Below are 26,984 nucleotides of genomic sequence, written 5' to 3' on the forward strand. Positions count from 1 at the left end.
AGTTGCAAACTCTGGGTCCTTTGTTTTAATTGGAGTGTAATGCTTTGATAGCTTTCTCACCAAGAATGGTGTTATTGTTAACAACTGTTTAATCTGGTGACTGACTCAGCAGCTTTGAATGAATGTCTAGCCTAGTGGAGTGGTGCATGCAAGTGACCACTTTTTATTAAATGTGGGACCTGTTAAGTCCTGAGAATCAAATGCACATCAGTTTATTGATGTTGACAAATAAACATGTGCAGATGCAATGCCCAAAAAACATTAAAAAAAATTCCATTAATAAAAACGGACACATGCTTCAGACTGACAAGAATGTCAGAAATAGGACCGGCAAACATACGTTTTTAAAAAACAATATTAGTTTTGGAGATCGAGAATCGGTCCCAGACTGGGGAAGGGCGGGACGTAGCCCAGTGGTACAGCGTTCATTCGATGTGTGGTTGGTCTTGGATCAATCCCCGTCGGTGGACCCATTGGGCTATTTCTCCTTTCAGCCAGTCCTCCACAACTTGTACATCAATGGCCGTGGTATGTGCTATCCTGTCTATGGGATGGTGCATATAAAAGATCCCTTGCTGGTAATCAAAAAGAGTAGCCCATGAAGTGGCGACAGCGGGTTTCCTCCCTCAATATCTGTGTGGTCTGTAACCATATAACCGTAAATAAAATGTGTTGAATGCGTTGTTAAATAAAACATTTCCTTTCCTTTCCAGACCGGGAAAAAAGGGCTTTTCCCCCACCCCTGCTTGGTAATTGTGGGTAGATGTTTTTGCTCCAACATACTAATAGGCCTAATAATATGCATTTTTTCTTTAGATTTTTTTTAGAGAGAAAAAATACTATAAGCCCATTTCATTCTGTTAATGCAAATTGAAATATATTTAGTTAAATAGTTTATTATATTATCAAGACATATTGTTTTACAAGTCAGGTTGATCAAAGCGAAGCGCCTTGTCGTAAATTTTACTGTGTTTGTTTCCATCCAAGCTAGAGTACTGGAAGCGATGAAAAAGAAACAAAATGGCTGCCCCCATTTAGCAGAAATAATCACATTTTTTTATTAATTATAAAATTATGCGGTTTTTATTTCTTAAAGTGTCAGTATGTGTTAGTGGTCCGGGTATGCATTTTTCCAACACATACGGCTCATATTTGACTTGGGTTCTCCTTTAAATCGATATTTTATTTAGTCAAATTGTTATCTATCAACTTTGCAAGCAAGATGACATTGTGTTGTTTTGACACTTTTTTTAATGCTGTTATTAGAAGAAAAAATTATTAATAAAAACATTTCTAAATTTAATAAAAGAAAATAAATAAAATGTGTTGGTAAATAGTAAAAATTAGTTTTTATGTACATTAGCTTATCTTATTTTTATTTATTAAATAATTTTCCATTTATTTATTGTTTTACCCCACCCCACCATTATAATGTATTTCTCCCTCTTTTTAAAAAAAAAAGAGTTTCACCGAATGTTTATAAATAGGAAAGACTTCCTTAACGACAACTGACTTAAGTTTTTCTTAAGTTGTTTGATGAATACCAACATAAGTTTTTGACTTAGATAAGTCAATTTTAAAAACTTAAGTTCTTTGATAAATACGGGCCCAGGTACTCATCAAGCACAGTGCCCAGAAATCGATCGCTACATGCGATCTCAGCTAGCGTAAATCTTGCCAAAGGACTGTTTTCAAAGGAAACACCTTGGTATGAGAGAACACAATCCTCTGACGGAATAGCATCCAGGAATAACTGCTGGACTTCTTCCACAAACAAAGTTGAAGACAGCCTGATAATCGTATCCCTACTCTAGCAAAAAACCTACCAAAAAAGGGACATCACTGATTATCAACCCCAATGCCGACCCCTCCCCCGAACCGAAGTCAGACTTGGGGGGAAACTCCTCCTCTGAAAAAGATTGTTCCCTCATAAAGGTTGCGCTGTTCACCAACCTAAGAGGAAACGACCATGCGTGTGCAGATCTGCAAACTGCTCCACCACTAAAGCCTGTGCCTGGAACATCAACCCCAACTGGGGTACTTCCTGTAACCAAGCCAAGAAACTCAAAAAGAAATTCATTGGTCCTCCCTCCACCAGTTTCATGCAGGAAAAGACTTCCCTGATTCCAAAGAAACAGGGAGCATCAGCATCACCGGCTGGTATCACAGGTTTACTGGCATCGCCATGGTTTGGAGAAAGGAAGAAGAAGCGCTTTTGCGCCTACCACCTTTCCTCATACTCTTCAAGTGCTACCCGACTTGCTGACCGCCGGCACACACTCTCTCATCACCTCTCTCTTGGGTTCAGCACCCCAAGTCTGCTTCCTCAACTTGGTCCAGGTCTGACAGACCACATGGAACAGATGTCACATTGCTAGTCAAACAGCGACAGCTTCTTAAAGCATCCGTTCTCCGCATACGCCACCAGCCTAGTCAAACTTAAACTTAACCAATCCTAAACGACACACGGTAATAACAAGAGACAAAAATAAACACCATTTACAAGACATAAAAATTAAATTTATGATGAAAGAAAAAAGAATACAACTCAACAATGCAGGGTCTGTGGTGTCATTACACAAAACAAACTTTAACTTTCAACAATGGACGACTACAGAATTGTAGACGAGGTTGATGGTCTGCCCATGCGCAGATGTACTACTACAACCGGCAAGGGAAGACAATTCTGCAGTGGAGGTTATGACTCAGGTTGTATAGCATATTGGTTGTGCTAGCACACTAAGTTGAATAAGAATATTATATATGCTAAAGATGAATAATCAGCATTGAAAAAAGTTATAACCAACAAAAATGGATTGTGTAAAAATATCTGGCTTACTACTGCCACTAACAGATCTCAGGTGAGTGGTCTAACATTGAGAAACATCCTATCCCTGAGTATACTCAGTCAACTGATTCTACCATCATCTATTTTCCCAGTCAAAGATATCATCAATGTTTTTATTGGCTCTGACCTTCGGTTTCATCAAGCTCCAGCAGTAGATTGTTGTACTCATCTAGTTTCATCTGTTGATGCCAGAACTCCTCTTTCAACTTGTCAAGCTCTTCAGCTATGGACAAGAATAACAATATTTTAGTAACCATGGAAATAGTATTAGTATTAGATAAAATAACAAGTATTTATCATGGCAAGATAACTGTTAGATCAACCAAGCCTTATGCCAATGGGTAAAGTGAGCTAAAACTTCGCTTTGATCAACTTGACTTCTCCCTTGCCAATATCTTAAGGCGACATTGGTGTCACCTTGTAAAAACAGTAACTTGCATTTTACACAATCACAAATGAATGGTGAAGAATTTGAGGACTATTTATTCATAGATAACAAGCATTCTGAATATTTTTTGTATCTCCTAAGTTCAAAGGCCATGACTCTGTGAACAAGAGTACCGGTGAGGTACATGATAAGCCCGTCATAATTGTATGCTACACACCACCATCCCAAGTTGTTCCTACATGTGAAGTTTGATGGTCCTGTATGCATCTGTATGCAAGATATGATCCAGACAAGGCTTGAAGGAGTTACTATTATGTACAGTAGACTGTACAAAGTTGGTCACAGTGACCTAGTAATAGTACGCGACACACCGCCATCCCAAGTTGTTCCTACATGTGAGCTTTGATGGTCCTGTATGCAAGATATGTTTCAAACAAGGATTTACTATGTGCAGTAGACCGTGAAAAGTAGGTCACAGTGACCTAGTAAAAGTATGTGACACACTACCATCCCAAGTTGTTCCTACATGTGAAGTTTGATGGTCCTGTATGCATCTATATGCAAGATATGATCCAGACAAGGCTTGAAGGAGTTACTATTATGTGCAGTAGACTGTACAAAGTTGGTCACAGTGACCTAGTAATAGTACGTGACACACCGCCATCCCAAGTTGTTCCTACATGTGAGCTTTGATGGTCCTGTATGCATCTGTATGCAAGATATGTTTCAAACAAGGATTTACTATGTGCAGTAGACCGTGAAAAGTAGGTCACAGTGACCTAGTAAAAGTATGCGACACACTACCATCCCAAGTTGTTCCTACATGTGATGTTTGATGGTCTTGTATGCATCTGTATGCAAGATATGGTCCGAACAAGAAAACATTAACAGACGGACGGACAGACAACACCATACCATAATATGACCCATCAAAGACGAGCGTATAAAAATGGGTAAATCACCCGCCTCTGATGGTAAAAGTAAAATGTGCTACTGACTGTTGAAGCATATCACTTTATGTAACTCTGATGGTAAAAGTAAAATGTGCTACTGACTGTTGAAGCATATCACTTTATGTAACTCTGATGGTAAAAGTAAAATGTGCTACTGACTGTTGAAGCATATCACTTTATGTAACTCTGATGGTAAAAGTAAAATGTGCTACTGACTGTTGAAGCATATCACTTTATGTAACTCTGATGGTAAAAGTAAAATGTGCTACTGACTGTTGAAGCATATCACTTTATGTAACTCTGATGGTAAAAGTAAAATGTGCTACTGACTGTTGAAGCATATCACTTTATGTAATTCTCTTGTTTATTTTGTATACTAGCCAGTATATCCAATATTTGTTTTAATTAAAATTTAATTTGCTCAATAAAAACTTATTCATAAGCCACTTATTTTGCACTTATAAATATATCACTGTCACTTAATGACAATGAGTAACGTTTGTGTGACCCATGGCTTTAAGCATTGATGTTTTGCTTCAGTCAAACAGTTACTTATCAGTGTCATTTTATTAATGCTAGTTGTTTATGTTATTATTAAGTAGTTATAAACACTAATGGTTATTTTATTATGATTGTCATCTCTCAAAAGACTCAACATATATGACTGCATGCTTTATTAGGCCTACTACAATTTTGTAATGAAACCTAAATTACATTTACACTATCTGTAACTGTATGACAAGGAAGCTAGCAGGAGGAAATGGAATATTAGTATTATTAAATATTGGGTGTTGTTATTAAAAACCGATAATTGTATACTCCAAGCTTGTTACAAGGAATTTAAGTAACACAGTTTCACTACTCAACACCCCTCAGAACAATAGAACAATAGGTCTGAACTGTAGAAAAGCTGTGCAACAAACTGCAACATGAATGTTAGTAGCTAGAAATAGCATCAATAAACACAAGCGCAGATTTGTATCAATGCAAAATTAAAAATATTTAATCTTACAATGTTTATACTGTTATTTTATTTATTATTATTTTAAAATACATGTATAAACAAATGAAACGCATACATGTATTGGCATTCAGACACTGTTTTGCAGTTAAGAGTAAGATAGACCGTCCACAAGGCATTTGTAAAGTTTACCGTTGGTTATAATCTGGAAATGGGGCTCTATCGGATAATCGGTTATACGGGTTATTAGCATAAATTTGACATGCACCAGGGCTATGCCATTAAGCGGATTTGACTGTATATTTGAGTATGAGTAAATTTACTTGCTATGCAAATCTTGTCATGTGAACAGATTTCTTATTTGCTCATGTGAGCAAAAGAATTGAAAACAGATTTAACACATTTCCTAAGTGACACAATTGCAATCTAGTGCATCAAACAGTAGCATATCTAGAGATAGTTTGACACTGGCAGCCAGACAAATGGTGAAGCTCTTCACAGAGACAATAGAATGTTTCTTTTGTCATTCGAAAGTTAACCCATTGATCATTATCAAAAGTTTCCTTCACAATCTACTGCCACCAGTCACGAGATCATTCCCTCCTCCAAATTATCTTTTCCTGAACTAATCCAAGAACAAGACCTGCGCTTTAAGTAATATTTAAAATCTCTCCTCTTCTTTGCAATGAGTAGACTACTCATGTTGGATGCTGTTAACCAAGTGATATTTTGACAACATTGATATGCCCATATCAAATTACATCCGTCAGTATTACCACATGTGAATACAAAGTAAATATACTTTTGCTCATGGGAGTATTTATAATCCATATGCAAATATAATTACATGAGTAAATTTCTGCATGAGAACAGGGCATAAGGAATAAATAAATTAAGTTACCATCAAAACCAGTCATTAGTGCTTTTTTCCAAATCTTCTGCAACTTTCTGTCTGTGAACTCTGGCACTGTGTCACGTTCTGTTTCTAGTGGAACATCATTGGCACTGTTCACATATCTCTTATCGGTCTTAAAATGTTCTTGTAGCTGGTAAGTGTCAATAATATCTGTCAAACAAAAATAAAAAGAGACTTTCAACAAATGTCTTACAATATCCTACAAAAAGACTGGATGAAAATGGACAGAATTGGGGGCTTTATACAATAAACATTAAATAAAGCACTGAACGATGACTTCCAATTCGGTTTACTGGTAATTTCCGGAAATTGTGCCTATCATGATACAAAACTAGTTACTGCCTAATACTGTTCTGAGAGTATCTATTCAGTGTTGATTTTCAACTTTCCCTCAGTTTGCATATTTTAAGATTTTATAATATTTCACTGTTCAATGTTTTACCGTCTCTAATGTTATGTTGTTAATTTTCAGCAGGTACGTGGTAAAAATCCTTTAAACATCCAGTTTTGCCCAGGGTGTTTTGGCTACCGATTTCTTGCTTGGGCTACTAGATGTCTAAACCTGGTAGGCTGCCGGGCTACTATGATTCTTTGGCATATCCAGTGACTCCACAATCAACAAGATGCTTATTCATCAGTGTCTGAAATTCCACCTTTCAGATGCGTGTTCTGCTATTACCGTAGTCACTGTAACAGTGTTAATTGTTCTCCTAGTCTAACTCACAGGTGGCAATTGTGTGACATTAAAGATACCTATTTAACTTTACTATAGTGATAAATTTATCCTGTATCACACATATGTGTGATCTGGTCTGGAACTTGTAAATGGGGAATTCCCTTTTTATATTTACTGGCATTAACGGCTTTTTATTCTAAACATTACACAAGATTTCTGCAGGGTATGATTCTTAACGTTAAGAAAATTCATGAAAGGAGGATTGATTAACAAATTTAAGACAGTGTAGTTATGACATTAAATTAAAAACTGTTTTTTTGTGAAAAATAAAAAAAGGGTATGTAATAATTACAGAACCTCACATAAATTGTTTTTGCTTCCTATTTATTGCACAAGTTTATTTTGCATAAGAACATACCACTTGACTGCTACACGGTCTCGTAGTATATATATTCTTGCGCAAAATAAACTTGTGCAATATAAATAGGAAGCGAAAACAACGTATGTGAAGTTTTGTATATATATTTATGGTAGGATTTTTTAACACAGTGGATCAATACAAATAATCTGAAGTAATGCAATGACCAAAAAGAGTATTACTGATAACAAAAAATGAAATATACTAAGAATAAAATTCCCAACGAACAAAAATGGCATCAATCATTATCAAGTTTAACCTTTGAAGCATGTCAGTTTGATCCATCAAAGTAATACTTTGATGAAAGACGAGGTAAGTGGTATTACAAAAGTGGGAATGAACAGATGCAGTTTCTTAAAGTACTGTTCCAGACCATACACTAAAATTTTAAATTCACTACAATAATATTTTACACCGGTAAAAAATGCCCCATAAAAGTATTAAAAAATCACTCCTGTAGAACACTGCTGGAAATGACTGAGTAAAATTCTCGGTAAAAACATTTGCCTGTAAACAGTTGTGACATCATTAAGGAAACTCACGTCATAGAAACCTACCACAAGATGACTGACCGACAGCAACTGCCAAGCTCAATTATCATGCGATTCTTTTCTTTTCGTTGATGAATAGTGTAGTGATGATGACTTGACTAATATTTGTGCAAAACAACAAATAATGCCTTATCAGTTTGAACCTGGAATGTCTTCCGAAAAACCACCGGCTTGACCAAAATGGTTGTGGGAGAAGGCTTACCACTGAATGACAAGTTTTATTCTTGTTTTGTTCTTTAGCTTTTTATGCAAATTATTTTGCTACACTATATGTTCTGGTACTGGTGACGTAGTAGAAAAGATGACAAACAATACTTGAATTCTACAAGTCAAGTGGACCCAATATGGGTAATTTTAATGAATAAACAAAAACGACTTATATAGTCCGTCCCATCCTCCTATAAAGATGTTTTTTATGAATAACTTCAGTTTGGTTTGACGTAAGAAAAACAGTAAAAGTGTTTTGGAAATAAAATAAAAAAATAAAAAATTTGTGTGCAATTTTAAAAAAAATTGGCTCAGAAATAAATAACTTGTAGTAAATTCCAAAGTGTGAAAAAAAAGATATTCCTTGTGGGAAGGTATAGTAAAATTAATAGTTTTAGGGGTTTGTAAAGTTTTGTATTTATAGTGTCCCACAGGGAATACTTTTTTTATACTATGGAATTTACAAGTTATTTATTTCTGAGCCGATTGTTTTCTAAGTTGCATACAAATAGTATTTGGTTTTTTGTTATTTCGAAAACACTTTTATTTTTCTTCTTACTTCAAACCAAACTGAATTTTTTTTTTTTTAAACATTTATGTAGGAGGATGGGACGGACTAAGCTATAGTTATTTACTTGTCTAACTTTATCGTTAACGAAAATGTTCTCGAACTGTAAAGAAAAACCTCACAAACGGGAAGCAGACAACAACAAATCGGATGTTGACTGCACAAACCATACATGAGAAAACAAACTGAACAGAGTTGGAAGCATATCACAGTTTGGGACGTTAACAATATGCACCCCTAGGTCGTTTCGGTATGGACGGCAATGGCATGTTGTCACTTGCTTTGTGTCATAGAAAAATTGTTGGTATGGCATCTTTTAAAAAAACATAATACATGGTATTCCAATATCTCGCTTAAATTAAGCTGACAAGCCAGTTCGAATGAATCGAAACTGAAGTGTCCACTGCTGTCGCAACGTACTCAGACATTTCTTTTGTCCAGTCTTTTCACGTTGTTTTAATCACATTCACACACAGCTTTCTCACAGCAACATTACTAGGAAATGCGTGAAGACTAAAGTCATCGGCTTCTGTATTGCTACAGCCACCAAACAACACACTGTTTAACCATAATAATCACAAAAGAAGCAATGAATAATGGCGCTGGCTATTACGGTAATTCCTGAAACAAATTCAGCTGGTTCTGTTTTTCAGGGGAATATTTTAAAATCGGAAATATACCGGTATATAGTTTATTCAAAAAATTTCTGATCATATTAAACAATATGTTGATTAATATAGCTCAATACATCATATATCTGGAACAGCACTTTAAAACAAACTAAATACAGAATTCTTTTAAAGGGAGCTGAAAGTATTGTTTAAAGATATATGAGGTCAGTTCTAAAATTTGTACTGCCAACTAAAAAAATGGCCAATATTTGCAGTGTTTCTGCTAGAAAATGTTTGGGTATGGCACTATGAAATTAAATATATACAATGTGTGTGCTTAATGCAACTGCAGTCGATAGGGGGTATAGGGGACCTCCCCTAGAAAGAAAATGGGTTATGTTTAGGGTTAGGGTTAAGAAAATCATACAGTAATGATAAGGCCAAAACAAAAAAAATAGGTGTGTTTCCGACTGCATCCCCCAAAAAATTAGGGTAGGTAGGTAGGTTTTTTTTTTTTTTTTTTTTTTTAATTGAATACTATCATAATAATAATAATAATAATAATAATTATTATTATTATTATTATTATTTATCATCATTATCATTATTGTTGTTGTCGTTGTTGTAGTAGTAGTAGTAGCCTAGTAGTAGTATTGGTATGCACTGTTTGTGTATTTCCTTAAATTAATGGGACATTTGTATTAATTTTGTTGTTCTTAATTTAAATACTTTATGCAAACATTTGAGATGCATTAATAATAAGACCTGTTGATTTAAGTGAAGACGAGAGTTAAGCTGAATTGATACGATTATATTTAATCGAAATAACCTGTACCAAGGCTATGTTCGTACATTCGGTTACTTCCGTGACCAACCAAGCTGTTCGGTGGTAGCTAATCAGGGTAAGGAACTCTATTACAAAAGCTTTTCCATAATTTCTCGATGTTTTTCGGAAGGGAATTACATGTGCAAAATGTATCGTATAATAGTATGTAAACAGTGTGCAAGGAAGGAAATACTCTTGTTTGGTGATGTTGTCCTCTTTTATTTTTACTTTTTTTTTTAATTATTATTATTTTTTATTATTTTATTTTTTTTCAGGTTTTTTTTCAGTTTAAGAGAAAAAAAAATTATGGTCAGGGGGGTAAAACTAGGGACGGTCGGTCGACCGGAAACACAACTAATTTTTTTTTTTGGCCTAAGAGTCATTAATTTTGTTAAAAGGTCAACTTAAAAATATAAAATCTGCAAAACAAATTAGGTATGGTGCCATACCCATTTTACCCTCTGGCAGAAAGCCCAATTTGTTATCTCAAAAGTTTAAAGTCTACTTCATGTGTGGTACACTTACAATGATGGCAGCACCATGGCAAGTGTGTGGCCACTATTTTATAATAAATCAGGAACTTGCCGGTTAAGCGATCGAAATCCGAAACCTATGAAAAAAACTAAACAGTGTAGAAGATTTGTTCTTATGGAAGAAAGTGTTTCAGTAGGTTAAAAGAAACAAATGTTATGTTTTTCATCCCATGTACTAGTTCACAGTTTGGGGGAAAAAGGGGATCATTTTATGCTGGCTGTTCTAATTTTATGTTTACATACTCATGCTATATAATTGTACTAAATACAAAATAAACAAGTGTACAGTACTTCTAATAAGGTACATTAACATCCAAAGGAGGGATAACCTACTACAAGGTCAAGGCATTGGCTGCACACTGAATTTCCATGTGGCAACTGGAACAACTATGTCCAATCATTTGTGGGTCATTACATGTTTCAGATATTGAAGAAGGTTAATTAATTCCAAGTTTGCAGTCAACAGATGTAAATTTGGATAAGATGATTTTACTCTGCATGTGATCTACAACTGGCCCAAAAGGATATAAAACACCCAGAGAGTCAATACCCCATGAATGTTAATTAGTGTTCGGTCTGAATACTTGAATATTTGCTTGCTAATTTGCTATTCAAAATATTCTAATACTATATTCCAGTATTCGAATATGTGTTTGGGATAGTAGGGGAAAATGACTCTAAATGAGAAAGGTAATACAGTTTGTTTGATTTCTAAGGTTGATCCTGCTTACTGCTTGCCACGTGCATTCAGTTGGGAAAATAAAGCATGTCTGGAGTATAGAACAGAGTATTAGTAGTGATGTCACACGGGCAGCTGTAATTCATAAAAAGTATTTTCGATAATATCAGAATAGGGTATATATTTTCACTAATCAATATATTCTTTTCAAATTCTATAATCAAGAATTAAAAGAAAAACATTGCGATCACTTTATACAACAGTGGCTTTTGGATATTACAAACTCTTCTATAGGGGCCAATTTTATACATCTTTCAAAACAGAATTTTACTTTAAAAAAAAAACCTATTTGAAGAGATTATCGTACCAAAATGATAACTGGATAACTAAATTGTGTACATCAAATGTAAGATTATCAATAGAAACTTGTAGATCGTTTAAAATTCCTAAAGAAAACATACTATGTAAACATTGTTAAAATAAAAATATTGAAAACATTAGGAAAAAAAAAATATATATATATAGAACTAATCCTAACATTTTTAAAATGAAAGGCATGACGTCTTTTTTTAATGCACAATTATTGAAAAACCTTGCTATATTTATTTGAAATATTATCTAGTATTGTAAACTGATGTTTTGGAAAAAAACACAAAAAAACACAAAAAACAACAATGAACTGATCTGGTGGTTTTTGATCAAACTGTTTTTCATAATTTGTTATTACTATAATTCAGTAATACTAGACAAGAAGTCAAAATACATCATTACCGGTAGCTATTTGTCTCCCATTGTAACTTACTTCATTTTTAAACAAAAAAAATTTGAGGGGAATAGTGATGGATTATTAAAAGTTTTTAGTTTTAGTCAATTGTTATTTAGTTAGTATTTGAATATTCGCTTGTCATTTCAATTGAATATTCGAATACCATTTTCAGACCGAACACCAAACACTAATGCTAATCCTTTGCAAAGGGAAACAGAGGCAAGTTACAGACACACACACACACTGAAGCCTTCTTGCACTGCCTACAGGAGGACTGCCACTCTCCCAAGACTGACTTGATAGCATGAAGCTTGTTCGCAACCGCACCATCCCAATCATGTTGCCAAGTCGAAAAGATAAATTGATTGATACTATGTTTAAATCAGTATAAGGCACACCAACCCTGGTATGAGGCAAATCCAAAGCAGACTTGGCAGCTGAATCTGCCTTTTCATTACCCCTGATGCCAACATGGCATATCTTTATTCGCAATGGATAAAAAGACACTTTCGTATCACCATTCCAATTAAGGAATAATCCAGCTTCATATTGCGTAAAGTTTGAAGACACGAAAGTGAATCTGCAAAAATAATAAATTTCCTACAGAGCCCAATTCTGAAACCGATATTTCGGATTACAAGAGCAAAATTCAGTAAAGCCCTATCATGTTCAAAGCACCACACCTTGTTTAATTTTAATATGTGGTCAGGGTTTTAGATCTCACTAATTTGGCCACGAGAACTTTGGTCTTTTCTGAGCACAGGAAGGTTCTTTTTGTTATTAAAGTTTAGTCATTAACCGCTGATGAAGGGTTGCCAATGTTCAAATTATTTTAATCTAATTAAACTTAACATTTCAATGGTTCTGAGGCGAAATATTTTGAGTATAGCATGTTTGTACTTTGCCTTGACTTTGATTCAATCTAAAGCACACGAAGTGAAAGCTACAATAATGAAGAACTAGCAAGCAGGTGACAGACATTCGATGTGTTCTTGTGAAAAAGAAAATATAGAATTTGGGATATTTTATGGGAAGCACCAATGAAGGGGAAATGGGGTATGGTCACTTAATGATGAACTTGTCATGAATTTTTTGTGTTAAAGGCCTAGTTGCAAGTGAAAAATAGTTGCTTTACAGTAAATGTTATCCTTTGATCATAAACATGTGCTCTACAGGGTGTATACTACCAGATCAAATCCCATAGACGACAATAGTAACATATGTGGCTAAAACTCCTAACTGCAATCATCATAAACAGCTTGAATATAAATACTACCACCCCAGACCCTTAAAGTGAATCTGTAAAAATTAAGGGTCAAGCAGCTCATTGAAATCAGAGAAACAGGTAGTTTTGCACAAAATTTTAGTACCTTTTTTTTACAGGTACCCCATACATGTTTCAAGCACAAGGCTACTTAACACATTGGTACTAGATGAAAAAGAATTGCATAAATTTTTTGCCCAGATGAAACTCAGGGCTAGCTCTGGGTCAGCAGAAAATTTTGCCAAATTATCTATTAAACTTACAGAAACACAGTTATTTTGTGACAAATTATCTATTAAACTTACAGAAACAGAGTTATTTTGTGACAAATTATCTATTAAACTTACAGAAACAGAGTTATTTTGTGACAAATTATCTATTAAACTTACAGAAAAACTGTTATTTGGTGACAAATTATCTATTAAACTCACAGTTATTTGGTGACAAATTATCTATTAAACTTACAGAAACACGGTTATTTGGTGACAAATTATCTATTAAACTTACAGAAACACAGTTATTTTGTGACAAATTATCTATTAAACTTACAGAAACACAGTTATTTTGTGACAAATTATCTATTAAACTTACAGAAACACAGTTATTTGGTAACAAATTATCTAGTAAACTTACAGAAACAGTTATTTTGTGACAAATTATCTATTAAACTTACAGAAACACAGTTATTTGGTAACAAATTATCTATTAAACTTACAGAAACACAGTTATTTGGTAACAAATTATCTATTAAACTTACAGAAACAGTTATTTGGTAACAAATTATCTATTAAACTTACAGAAACAGAGTTATTTGGTAACAAATTATCTATTAAACTTACAGAAACAGAGTTATTTGGTAACAAATTATCTATTAAACTTACAGAAACAGAGTTATTTGGTAACAAATTATCTATTAAACTTACAGAAACAGAGTTATTTTGCCAAATTATCTATTAAACTTACAGAAACACAGTTATTTGGTAACAAATTATCTATTAAACTTACAGAAACAGAGTTATTTTGTCACAAATTATCTAGTAAACTTACAGAAACACAGTTATTTGGTGACAAATTATCTAGTAAACTTACAGAAACACAGTTATTTGGTGACAAATTATCTATTAAACTTACAGAAACACAGTTATTTGGTGACAAATTATCTATTAAACTTACAGAAACACAGCTATTTGGTGACAAATTATCTATTAAACTTACAGAAACACAGCTATTTTGTAACAAAATATCTATTAAACTTAGAGAAACACAGCTATTTGGTGACAAATTATCTATTAAACTTACAGAAACACAGCTATTTTGTAACAAAATATCAATTAATACTTGAAATTATTTCGCTAAATTAAAATAAAATTCACCAATTGTTTCTAAAATTCACAATTGGGGAATTTGGCGAGTGCCAGAGCTAGCCCTGTAACTATTTTTGTTGACAACCAACACAATCACATTTATCACCAATCAAGACTTGTGGTCTTAACTTCTCTATCAAAAGTTGAGTGCACCTCGAACTTTGACCCAGCTGGAAGTTATTTGGTTTAGTACTATCTATAGAGAGTGTTAGCAAGTGTGATTTCTTAAAGGAATGCTTAAGCAAGGCTTTTGGACTGGTATGCATATTCAATGATATATAACGCACATTATTGCTTAATATCAACAAGCATATTATTACATTTAATTAATAAAATGGTTAAATGTGACGGCTATTATATGTAACGGGTGCAGCCATTTTGTTCCATTCCAGTGAATACGCCTCTCTTAGTTACCGCTGTCTAGACACAAAAATATATACCGGTAGTATCTAACATTACCTGTCACCCCTAAAATGGTAATGGACATGGTTTATTACTATAAATAGTTCTGTAAAACTATTGATTAAGTAGACTTTCCCATCTAAAATCATACAACTGACCAATCACATACTCCCAAAGAAAAGAAAATTATCACTTGGGTATCGTCGTTTTTGCTCCAACGTAGCATACCAACATGCCTAATAGTGTATTTTTCCTTTGGATTATTTAACAGAGAAAAATACTATCTCCCCATTTCATTCTGTTAATGCAATTTGAAATATATTTAGATAAACAGTTTATTATATTATCACGTCATTTATGTTGTTTTACAAATCAGGTTGATCAAAGAAAAGCGCCTTGTTGTAAATTACTGCTTTTGTTTACACTGTGCATACAGGAGTTGATTGGAGCTGACGTCACTTTGCCCCAAGCTAGAGTACTGGACACCTTGAAAAGAAAAGAAAATGGCTGCCCCCAGTTAGCAGGAATAATCACGTTTTTTTATCTAAAATTACGAGTTTTTCATTTGTTAAAGTATCAGTATGTGTTGGTGGTCTGGGTATGCATCTTTCCAACACACAAGGCTCATGTTTGAGTTTACTCTCCCTCTAAAAAGAAAAATGGGGCCATTCAACAATTGCATACTAATAACACAAAAATATGGTGATTTTTGAACACCAAATCAAGAGTATGTAGCTTTATTAACCTATACAAACATATTATTTGTAGAAATTTCTACTTTCTGTTTCTGTCTTTTCTCTTAATTTCAAAACACAGCTGGGATAAACATCAAAATGCAATTTAATTCTAAAATTAATATTGTGTAGAATCTGCTTGTTGATGATATTAATTAGACTCAGATGGTCAGCAATTGTTTGTGTTTGTTGTGAGTTTAATTAAACACATTAGACTTTAGAGTCACAGTTTTTCTAGGGACAGTCAGGTAAATGGAATCCACAACAATTCTTTTGTTTGGCCTGAAATAACTGTCTGCTATTTATCTCTCTATTTTCATTGAAATTAAAAAATACCAATTTTTACTGAGGGCTACCAGCTTTTATAAACTGTTAGCCCAGCAGGCTACCACTGAAAATTATTACGGTCAGTGCCTGTCATACTTCTAAACTTTGTATTTACAGCAGCTTCTTTCAGTCCATCTTCATCCAAGTTCTCAGCCTTGTACTTCTTCAGAGAAAGCTGTTCCTTGTCGTGTATTTTCAAATCAGCATACAACTCAGCAAGCCTCAGCCCAGAAATACGCTGCAATTATATCAAAGTCAAATTCTATATTTATCTACATTTAGTTTAGTTTGATCAGTTATCTCTACAAGAATAATGGGGTACAACATGTTTCGCCCCAATGCCAATTTCACCCCAAGTCCGTTCAGCCCCCGTTTCATCAGTTCGGCCCTAACAAATTGTCAGTTTGCCACCATCTATTTGTCAATTTGCCCCTCCCCCAATATTATGTAAGGTAACATTGCTAACAAAGATGATTTTAGTGGAGCTAATTATTTGTGTTATTACAAATGTTCTCCTGTCATTTTGAGTGTCAGAGTTTATCATTTTATTCACAGAGTGTGTAGGGAAACAAAGCAACAACGTGAAAGTTGATTTATCCTGTAACCACCATTTCTATTGACAGAATACGATGACGGATAAAGCAGTCATATCCTGCTACTAGCTTGATATGACTTTTGACGTCACATGCATAGCCTACATGTACATTACAAAATCACTCATTTGACCCCTAGGTCATCGTTCAATGTGACTGAAAAAACAGAAATAATAGCTTTTCCAATTAATTTTTATGGTCTGCAGGATAAAGATAATAACTAGTTAATGAAGGAAGGAAGGAAGGAAATGATTTATTTAACGACGCACTCAACACATTTTATTTACGGTTATATGGCGTCGGACATATGGTTAAGGACCACACAGATATTGAGAGAGGAAACCTGCTGTCGTCACTCCATGGGCTACTCTTTCCGATTAGCAGCAAGGGATCTTTTATATGCACCATGCCACAGACAGGATAGCACATACCACGACCTTTGATATACCAGTCGTGGTGCACTGGCTGGAACAAGAAATAGCCCAATGGGCCGACCGATGGGGATCGATCCTAAACCGACCTCGCATCAAGCGAGCGCTTTACCACTGGGCTACGTCCCGTCCCAACTAGTTAATGACGTCAGATATCTGCTTTATCCTGTACAGGCCGAATGAGAATGCAGTCAATAAGAATAAAATGTAAAACTTTGTAATTTATTGAAATTTATTAATTTTTTGATGTGCCTAGAAAACCAAGACATTTTCATGAACGTGCTATCAGCATGTTTGATGCTGGGATGTTGACAAATAAGAAGAGGTTGGTAGAGCTTTTGGGAGCTCTGGCCATGCTATTCGGAATCTTCGGACACAATTTCATCAAACAGGACATACCAATGACTTATAACATCTGGGATAGTCTAAACAGACATGTAAGGCGTCGACCCAACCCGCCGTCAAACATTAAAGAACTTCAACAAGCATTAATTGAGGAATAGAACAATATTCCACAGGCAGAAATCAACACTTTTGTCAGTTCAATACAGTCATCAATTTGCAAGGTGATATCATGCTGGTGATATGGATAAATTACTCTGCGTTTTTGAGAGATTGCATGCTACTGAGGGGGGTGTTGATTTCAAGGAAAACTACCACAAAATAAGTTTGTGAGTATTATCACAGTATATTTCTTCTTGTCTATCTATAATATCAAAATATAGGATCTGGTATTTGAAATGAAAGAAGCCATATAATAACATATGTATACCTATTGGCTGGCACTGGTAAACTATTAAGGATCTGGTATTTGAAATGAAGGAAGCCATATAATAACATATGTATACCTATTGGCTGGCACTGGTAAACTATTAAGATTAGAGTTAGTGCAAACATATTTTTAAAAATAAAAATTACTTACAGTGATGTAGATTAAATACACAACATAAATCAACTTTTTTCTAAGTGAAGGTAACGGGTTTTTGAGTAAAATATTTAGTGGTTAGAAACATTATAGAGTAAATAATTTTGCGGTTTGGAGTAAAATATTGTGCAGTTATTACACATGATTTTTTATTTGTTTTTTGCAATGATTGTTATAATTTTGATATTTCAGTGATGAATTTGTTGTCTATATATTTTGGGATAAATCATCACATTAGTGCCCAATAGAAAGGCACTGACCGTAAATCATTAGCACCAATAGAAATGCACTGACCGTAAATCATTAGCCCCCAATAGAAAGACACTGACCGTAAATCATTAGCGCCCAATAGAAAGGCACTGACCATAAATCATTTGCACCTAATAGAAAGGCACTGACCGTAAATCATTAGTGCCTAATAGAAAGGCACTGACCATAAATCATTAGCGCCCAATAGAAAGGCACTGACCATAAATCATTAGCGCCCAATAGAAAGATATTGACCGTAAATCATTAGCACCCAATAGAAAGGCACTGACCGTAAATCATTAGTGCCCAATAGAAAGGCACTGACCGTGAATCATTAGCACCCAATAGAAAGGACTGACCATAAATCATTAGCACCCAATAGAAAGGATTGACCGTAAATCATTAGCACCCAATAGAAAGGATTGACCATAAATCATTAGCCCCCAATAGAAAGACACTGACCGTAAATCATTAGCGCCCAATAGAAAGGCACTGACCATAAATCATTTGCACCTAATAGAAAGGCACTGACCATAAATCATTAGTGCCTAATAGAAAGGCACTGACCATAAATCATTAGCGCCCAATAGAAAGGCACTGACCATAAATCATTAGCGCCCAATAGAAAGATATTGACCGTAAATCATTAGCACCCAATAGAAAGGCACTGACCGTAAATCATTAGTGCCCAATAGAAAGGCACTGACCGTGAATCATTAGCACCCAATAGAAAGGACTGACCATAAATCATTAGCACCCAATAGAAAGGACTGACCATAAATCATTAGCACCCAATAGAAAGGATTGACCATAAATCATTAGCACCCAATAGAAAGGCACTGACCGTAAATCATTAGCGCCCAATAGCAAGTTACTGACAGTGTAAAACATTACAATAAGTTGTAAGTATGTCTACTTATTACTTAATAATTATGCATTTCCAATGCCACACAAACCATTTAAAACTTGTAAAATGCGAGGGAATTAGCAAGTATTTTAAAATATAAATGGATTTCAGAACGACAATTCCTCAAATTTGGGCAAAAACGATATAAGTATTTAGGCAAAATGAGCATCGTAATTTGTTTGCAACCCTGTATAGCTGATTGGCAATAATGCTGATATGAATAAATGTTGTATTCCATATTTGGGTATTTTCATTTAATTCAGGCAAAAATCATCCTGCCCCCTACAAAAATGGGAGCCCATACATCTATGGTCAATAGAACCTCTTTCTCCGGGATTATCTAAAAGATAGCATAAATCCTGAAAGCCAGACACGAACTGTAAAAAATGTCCTTAAAACGTAACACACAAATACGGGCATGAGGCATTTATTGCTTCAATTAAACTACAAGTATACACCGACTACAACAATAAAAATATTAAGAAAACAATTCATCTGATATTCCTCTTTCCACCACAACAATGTACATGTATTACTACTTAGTTAATATATAATTGAATTCCCAAATCCCAACTAGGGGTAGTCAGATATTTGTTTTGGTAGCAGATTGTATTATTAAATGTTTGGTTTGAGGTGAAGGCTGGATGTAATCAAAAATTTCGTCACTTTTCCAGTCCCCTAGAACTTGGACGACAGGGAGAGGAACCCCAGAGGACACAAGCCAAGTGGCTCCCCCTCGACGTAAGGAATGCGTATTGTAATTGGCACTATCAAGCCCCGCCTTGATCAACAAGTCCTTGATTCTATTACAAAACACTCAAGTACAGAGATGGTAAGGTTCCCATTCACGACAAAAGAGAAGAGAGGACAGGAAGGTGCTAAATCTCCTACAACTTTGATGAAAGAGAGCACAGCTATGGTTGGACATAACGCATTGCCGGGAAGAAGAGGAAGCTCCACAGGGTAGACCTGCTCGTTAAACTGAATTGTTTTGGAAGCATTGATGCAAAGAACACAACCAGATAGCAATAGGCTGAGATCTTGATGTTTTTGACATTTTCCCCCTGGACGTTTATAATCACCCGCGATGTTACTGACATGGAGCATGTGACAGTTGTGGAAGCGTCTGAGGCTCCGGGTCTGTCCAGTTCGTCCCATAGATGTTCAATGGGGTTGAGATCTGGTGATCTTGATGGCCATGGCAGCACATTAATGTTCTCATTCTGTAGAAAATCCATTGTTACACGTGCTGTACGCAGCCTGGCATTGTCCTGCTGAAAGAGTTCTCTCTGTCAATCCAAAATTGGAAGCATGTGACAGCAAAGAATTTGATCCCGGTAGCGTACAGCTGTCAGGTTGCCTTGTATGAACACTTCTGCCAGTGTATGAGATGGCTCCCCACATCATGACATTCCCTCCACCGAATTTGTCAACTTGGGCGACGCAGTTGTTGGCAAAACATTCATTGCAGCGTCTGTAAACATGTTGTTGTCCATCACGATACTGTAGAAGGAAACGTGACTTGTCGCTGAAGCATACATTCATGCACCAGTGAACACGTAAATGTCGATGTTGATGTCCTAGCCCGTAAACCAGCTTCTCGTTTCTGAATGGTTTGTGCAGACGCCCTTCTCAAACCAGGTATGCGTCCAGCAGTGTTCGTTGCTGTGGCAGTTCGGTGATGCAAGTGTAGAACCCGGATGTAGCAATCTTGTGCTGCAGTTGTTATGCGAGGTCTCTGGGCCAGTCTCTGGGCCGGTCTTCAGCTGATTGAAACTGCTGGTACCTGTTCCAGAGACATGAAATGGTGCTCTGATGTGGCGTGCTACTGCTGGCTGCGATTCACCTAACTGGAGGCTTAGTCTTGGCATGTTGTAACTCGTCTATGTCGAAATCAAAATGAGACATCATTGCAAGCATTGCAGCTTTAAATACCCATCACTACCCCAATCGATTCCCCGAGTTTCATGTGCATTTGCCAAAATCTAACCATTTCATGCTGATTTCCTGCAATTGTCGCACAATGTGCGTTAAATTTGTTTTAGGGTGCATTTGGGCATGCTGTCCCATTCCAGGAACATTAACAAACATGGTCATTCAGCAACATTGTACAAAAAAACGACATTTTGAAAAATCAAACACTTTTCTTCTTTCCCCATCACCTATGGGTTTCTTTTTTGACAGAGTATATTTAACTAAATATATTTCAATTTGCATAAAAAATCCAAAGAAAAAAATGCATATTAGGCCTATTGGTATGCTACGTTCGAGCAAAAATGACCACTCACAATACCCAAGTGATAATTTTCTTTTCTTTGGGACTACGTAATTAGTCAGTTTTGTGATTTTAGATGGGAAAGTCTACTTAATCAAGGGTTTTACAGAATTACTTACAGTAATAAAGCAGGATGGCTGATAATGTCCACTACCATTAGAGAGGTGTCCGTGCGGTTATCACACAATACCCTGTGATCTTAATAAAAGAGGCACGTCTTTTTAGTGTGTCTAGACACAGTGTCTGGGGACTGTCTAAATATACACCTGCCAATCAGGAACCATAAGTACAAGCCACAGAAAGAAAAGACCAATTAACTAAGAAAACATTCCGATTATTATTTCAGTACGTGGGTTAATTTACGTACAAAACATAAGACAGTTATTTCAACACTTTGACAATGGTGGTTTATTTTGTATTAAAAATAATATGTCATTGTTGCTGGCTTAATGGGATGGCTATTATTACAGAATATTGCGATCCATCCGCAAAAATCAGGTATGTTTTGTTTCTTCAGTTCGAAGACTAATTCCTGACATGACACGTTAGGTTAATTACGTAACCACCAGCGCGCCAGAGGGCATATTCACTGCAATGGTACAAAATGGCTGCGCCCGTTATATATAATAGCCGTCACATTTAACCGTTTTATTAATTAACTATAAGATTATACTTGTTGATATTAAGTAGTAATGTGCATTATATACTCTGTCAAAAAAGAAATGCATAGGCGAAATATTCATGGAATTATCTCTTTAATACAAAGTGGCATAATTTCATTATTAATGATCGTATCAGTCAAATTTGACATGAGTACCGGTATGTGATAATGTTCATGCTATGGACTGATGGCAGTGGAAGCGTTTTCGTCACCAAAGAGTGTCACACGAGGGCGCTGAAATCAGTACCATGTGTGGCCACCAGCAGCAGCAATCACTGTGCGACATCTCCTTGGCATAGACTAAATGTATCTGAATCTGGGCGTGTGGAAATCCTAGCCCATTCTTCCTGCAGTCATGTGACAGTTGTGGAAGTGTCTGAGGCTCCAGGTCACGCTGGCGTACAAATTTGTCCAGTTCGTCCCATAGATGTTCAATGGGGTTGAGATCTGGCGACCTTAATGGCCATGGCAGCACATGAATGTTCTCATTCTGTAGGAAATCCATTGTTACACATCCCGTATGCAGCCTGGAATTGTCCTGCTGAATGAGTTCTCTCTGTCGATCCAAAATGGGAAGCATGTGACGGCGAAGAATTTCATCCCGGTAGTGTACAGCTGTCAGGTTGCCTTGTACGAACACAAGTTCACTTCTTCCGGTGTATGAGATGGCTCCCCACATCATGACACTCCCTCCACTGAATCTGTCAACTTGGGCGACGCAGTTGTTGGCAAAACGTTCATTGTGGCGTCTGTAAACACATTGTCATCCATCACGTTGCTATAGAAGGAAACACAACTCGTCGCTGAACCATACTCGCCGCCAGTTTCCCCAAGTTCCACCCCTGTACATTCGTGCACCAGCGAACACGTAAATGTCAATGATGACATCGCAGGACAGGGCCAACATACGATCTCCTAACCCGTAAACCAGCTTCTTGAAGTCGGTTCCCAATGGTTTGTGCAGACACCCTTCTCAAACCAGGTATGCGTCCAGCAGTGTTCTTTGCTGTGGCAGTTCGGTGACGCAAGTGCGGAACCCGGATGTAGCCATCTTGTGCTGCAGTTGTTATGTGAGGTCTTCCACTTCTGGGCCGGTCTTCAACTGATTGAAACTGCTGGTACCTGTCCCAGAGACGTGAAATGGTGCTCTGATGGACATTCATGTGGCGTGCGACTGCTGACTGCGATTCACCTAACTGGAGGCGGCCTATTGCAATGTTTCGATTCGGCAGGTTCAGTCTTGGCATCTTGTAACTCGTCTACATTGAAATGGAAATGAGGCATCATTGCGAGCACTGCAGCTTTAAATACCCATCACTACCCCAATCTTTTCCCTGAGTTTCACGTGCATTCACCAAAATCTGACCATTTGACTCCAATTTCCTGCAATTGTCGCACAACGTGCGTTAAATTTGTTTTAAGGTAAATATGGGTATGCTGTCCCATTCCAGCAACATTAACAAACATGGTCATTCAGCAACAATGTACAAAAAAACTATATTTTGTAAAATCAAACACTTTTCTTCTTTCTCTATCACCTGTGTGTTTCTTTTTTGACAGCTGAGTATATATCGTTGAATATGCATACCAGATCAAATGCCTTAATTGTCCCTTCCTTTAATAGGACTAAAATGAAAAGGATGGTTAGTATAATTATAAATGACAGTGAAACATGAACAGATATTAATTTTATTGTTGAATATTATTATCAGTTTGGTGACATTTACATTTTACCAATTAAAGTATGCTAATTTCTAAGGAGAGCAATGACTCGTAAACAAATTCTGGGGACCTTTTTTTTTAGCTGCTGAATATTTTACAAATGGCAGTCACTATAGGCTGCATAGTACCAAAGAAGAAAAAAGTAAAGTTTGTTTTATTTAACGACGCCGCTAGAACACATTGATTTTTTATCTTATCATCGGCTATTGGACGTCAAACATATGGTCATTCTGACACTGTTTTTAGAGGAAACCCGCTGTCGCCACATAGGCTACTCTTTTTACGACAGGCAGCAAGGGATCTTTTATTTGCGCTTCCCACAGGCAGGATAGCACAAACCATGGCCTTTGTTGAACCAGTTATGGATCACTGGTCGGTGCAAGTGGTTTACACCTACCCATTGAGCCTTGCGGAGCACTCACTCAGGGTTTGGAGTCGGTATCTCGATTAAAAATCCCATGCCTCGACTGGGATCCGAACCCAGTACCTACCAGCCTGTAGACCGATGGCCTGCCATGACGCCACCGAGGCCGGTCAGTACCAAAGAAGAGTATCTGTGTCAAAGTTTGATGTGCACCATCAAATATTTATAGAGTAAAAGCAGCTGTGGGTGTGATTGGTAGTAATATGTGACATTGATTATTTGTGCAAATACTATTATCCATTGACAATAAATAAATACACTTTTATTTGTTATACAGTTGTTATGCAGTATATATCAGAGGTTGAAACTAATGCGGGGTAGGCCTACCCCTCAAAATGGCACTGCAATTTTCAGCAAAATTACGGTTGCTATTAAAAACATTACTTAAATCTCTTAAATGATACGTGACCCCCATTTTCTTGCAGGCAGATTAGATGTGAGGTGCCACACTTCCTATTGCTGTACTTCCTGAGTGTGTTGAAACGCTGCTTACTTCAGTTTTATTAGTAAACGTTAACATTATCGGCAATAGGAATTGATTTGGTCTATTAGAACCTGTAATAACGACGCGACCCTTAAGGGGGAGATAATTTCTGGGCCTTCGCCATTCCAGTTACCTTTTTGGCTTTTTCCCAAACCATGTTGACCTTAGCTATTCGAAATGGTCGTTCCTCTTCGTCCAAGTTCATGTTAGCTTCCTCGGAATATTTAGATGCATAGGTCTCAGAAAAATTAAATAAAGCATACATAACAAATAAATAGCATACAACATTCATGTTCGCGTGTAGGTTTAAGTTGCACTATACAGTTCACTTCCGGGTGAGAGTTCATTCATCACGGTCATATATAGAGATTATTATACGAGCTTGTGTGTCATACTGGTTTTACAAAACGAGTGTCAGAATTTTTTTATTGCCCGAGCGATTTGTGATAAATCCTTATTGTTAACAACGAAAGACAGTGATATTATCCCTATTCTAATACTACACCTATTAGGAGTATCTGTAAGCAATTTTATTGTGTTTTTATTAAGGGACCGTAACAAAAGTATATTGAAGCCAGAGAGACTAAGTCACTTAGTCTGGGGGGGGGGGGGGGGGGGGGGGGGGGGGTTACGATTTCAACATCTCCATTTAGTCTTTTTATCACTTTTGGCTTCATTTGCTTTGAACTTGAAAATCATCATACAAACACAACCCAAAAAGGCTTCAAAACACTGGCCAAGGTATTTATTGTCGACCTACTGCCCATGCAAACCAGGATATCAAGGTGGCTAGGTATGTATTACAGTCAACTCTCGTTATAACGGCCATGTTGGTACCACACAGGTCTTGCCGTTGTAACGATCATAAAGAGTTAGCTCTCTTAGTATGACAAGTGGTTTGGCAATCATGTGTAACACTAATAAATAATAAAGTAATGAAACAAACAAACCAAAAAACAAACAAACAATTGTTGTTATACATCTTGAGCGTGTTTAGGATGATTTTCTTTAATAAGAGTCACTTCATTGAATCGGTAGCAGGCGGGTGGTGGTGGTGGTGGTGCTGTGGAATTTGAATGGAGCCGTTAATGCCAAAGAGAAAGTATTTCGCAATTTTGTTGAGGAAATTTTGGCGCAATTTTGAACGGTCGGTCAACCAATTACACTTCGCCTTTTATAGCGTTATTCGGGAGCATACACATTCTAAAAATATCGGGCGAGACTATTTATGCAATAGGCGAACTTGTTGGTGTATTTCAACATTGACAAAAACAGGAGAAAAAGTGCAGTAATAAATTCTGTATACTAGTATAAAAAGATTTTATGGCTATACCCTCACGGTTTTTTTTCGTCTTGAAACGAATTTATATAGAATTTGATATTGAAATTAGATTCCGGCATACTTCGTAATTCACCCGAATCATTTCGTATACCCTCGGCATAATCCCGAATGTTTTCAAATTCTTTTCAAATCACTGGCATGATTTTGCAAGTAAGGTTTTGATTGGTCGAATGAAAGGTCAACTGGACATGAGCTCCAACGGGCTGCTGTTAGATCCACATGTAATAGTGGAGCTAATTTTAATTAGATTGAGTCCACGTGTGCTTCGTATGATTATTATTAACTCGATTATGTTGAACCATATAGATAATAATGTGGTTCTCGTATTCACTTCTAAGGTCTCACTACACAGATGCCTTCTGCCATTGAAGTCCAACTTCAAATGGAGAGGTCTCGTTGGCACTAACAACATACACCATTTCGAACATACATTATATATATATATATATATATATATATATATATATATACACACATATACATATACACACACACACACACACACACACACACACACACATACATATATCAATAAATACAGATTAACAAAACGCAAGCTTTTTGTCAGTTTCGTGGATTTTAACAAAGCTTTTGATTCAATCTGGCGAAATGGTTTACTCTATAAATTAATTATGTTAGGTGTTACTAGTCGCACATTGAGGAGTATTCAAACCATGTATCGTAACACTCAATATATTATAAAAACTACTGATGGATTGTCCTCTAAAATACCTTCGAATATAAGAGTTAAACAGGGGTGTGTTATGAGCCCATTGCTATCTCGAGTCAGAACCAATTAATCCACATCAATTAGCGGATACAAAAATCCCACGTTTACTCTTTGTGGATAACCTTCTGTTATTTTCTACAACTGAAGCTGGTCTGCAATATAGTCTTAATAAGCTTTAAACCTATTGCAGCACTTGGGATCTCTCATCAAATCCAAATAAGACAAAAGTTATGGTTATGGTAGCACTAC

At 36.2% G+C, this 26,984-nt stretch overlaps 1 protein-coding gene across 1 annotated transcript in view; it reads right to left on the bottom strand.

Annotated features, from left to right (window-relative positions):
• The window catches only part of LOC121378875 (alpha-2-macroglobulin receptor-associated protein-like), a 44,863-nt gene extending 19,889 nt beyond the window's left edge, over positions 1–24,974 (bottom strand). Inside the window, exons 1-4 of the mRNA XM_041507230.1 lie at positions 24,797–24,974; positions 16,089–16,230; positions 6,052–6,216; positions 2,976–3,071 (exon numbers count right to left, since the gene is read on the bottom strand). Coding sequence (XP_041363164.1) covers positions 2,976–3,071; positions 6,052–6,216; positions 16,089–16,230; positions 24,797–24,955 — 562 coding nt within the window. The 5' untranslated portion in view covers positions 24,956–24,974. The remainder of the gene's footprint in view (positions 1–2,975; positions 3,072–6,051; positions 6,217–16,088; positions 16,231–24,796) is intronic.
• Between the last annotated feature and the right edge of the window lie 2,010 nt (positions 24,975–26,984).

The sequence above is a fragment of the Gigantopelta aegis genome, chromosome 8, assembly GCF_016097555.1.
Source record: "Gigantopelta aegis isolate Gae_Host chromosome 8, Gae_host_genome, whole genome shotgun sequence".
Classification (NCBI taxonomy): domain Eukaryota; kingdom Metazoa; phylum Mollusca; class Gastropoda; order Neomphalida; family Peltospiridae; genus Gigantopelta; species Gigantopelta aegis.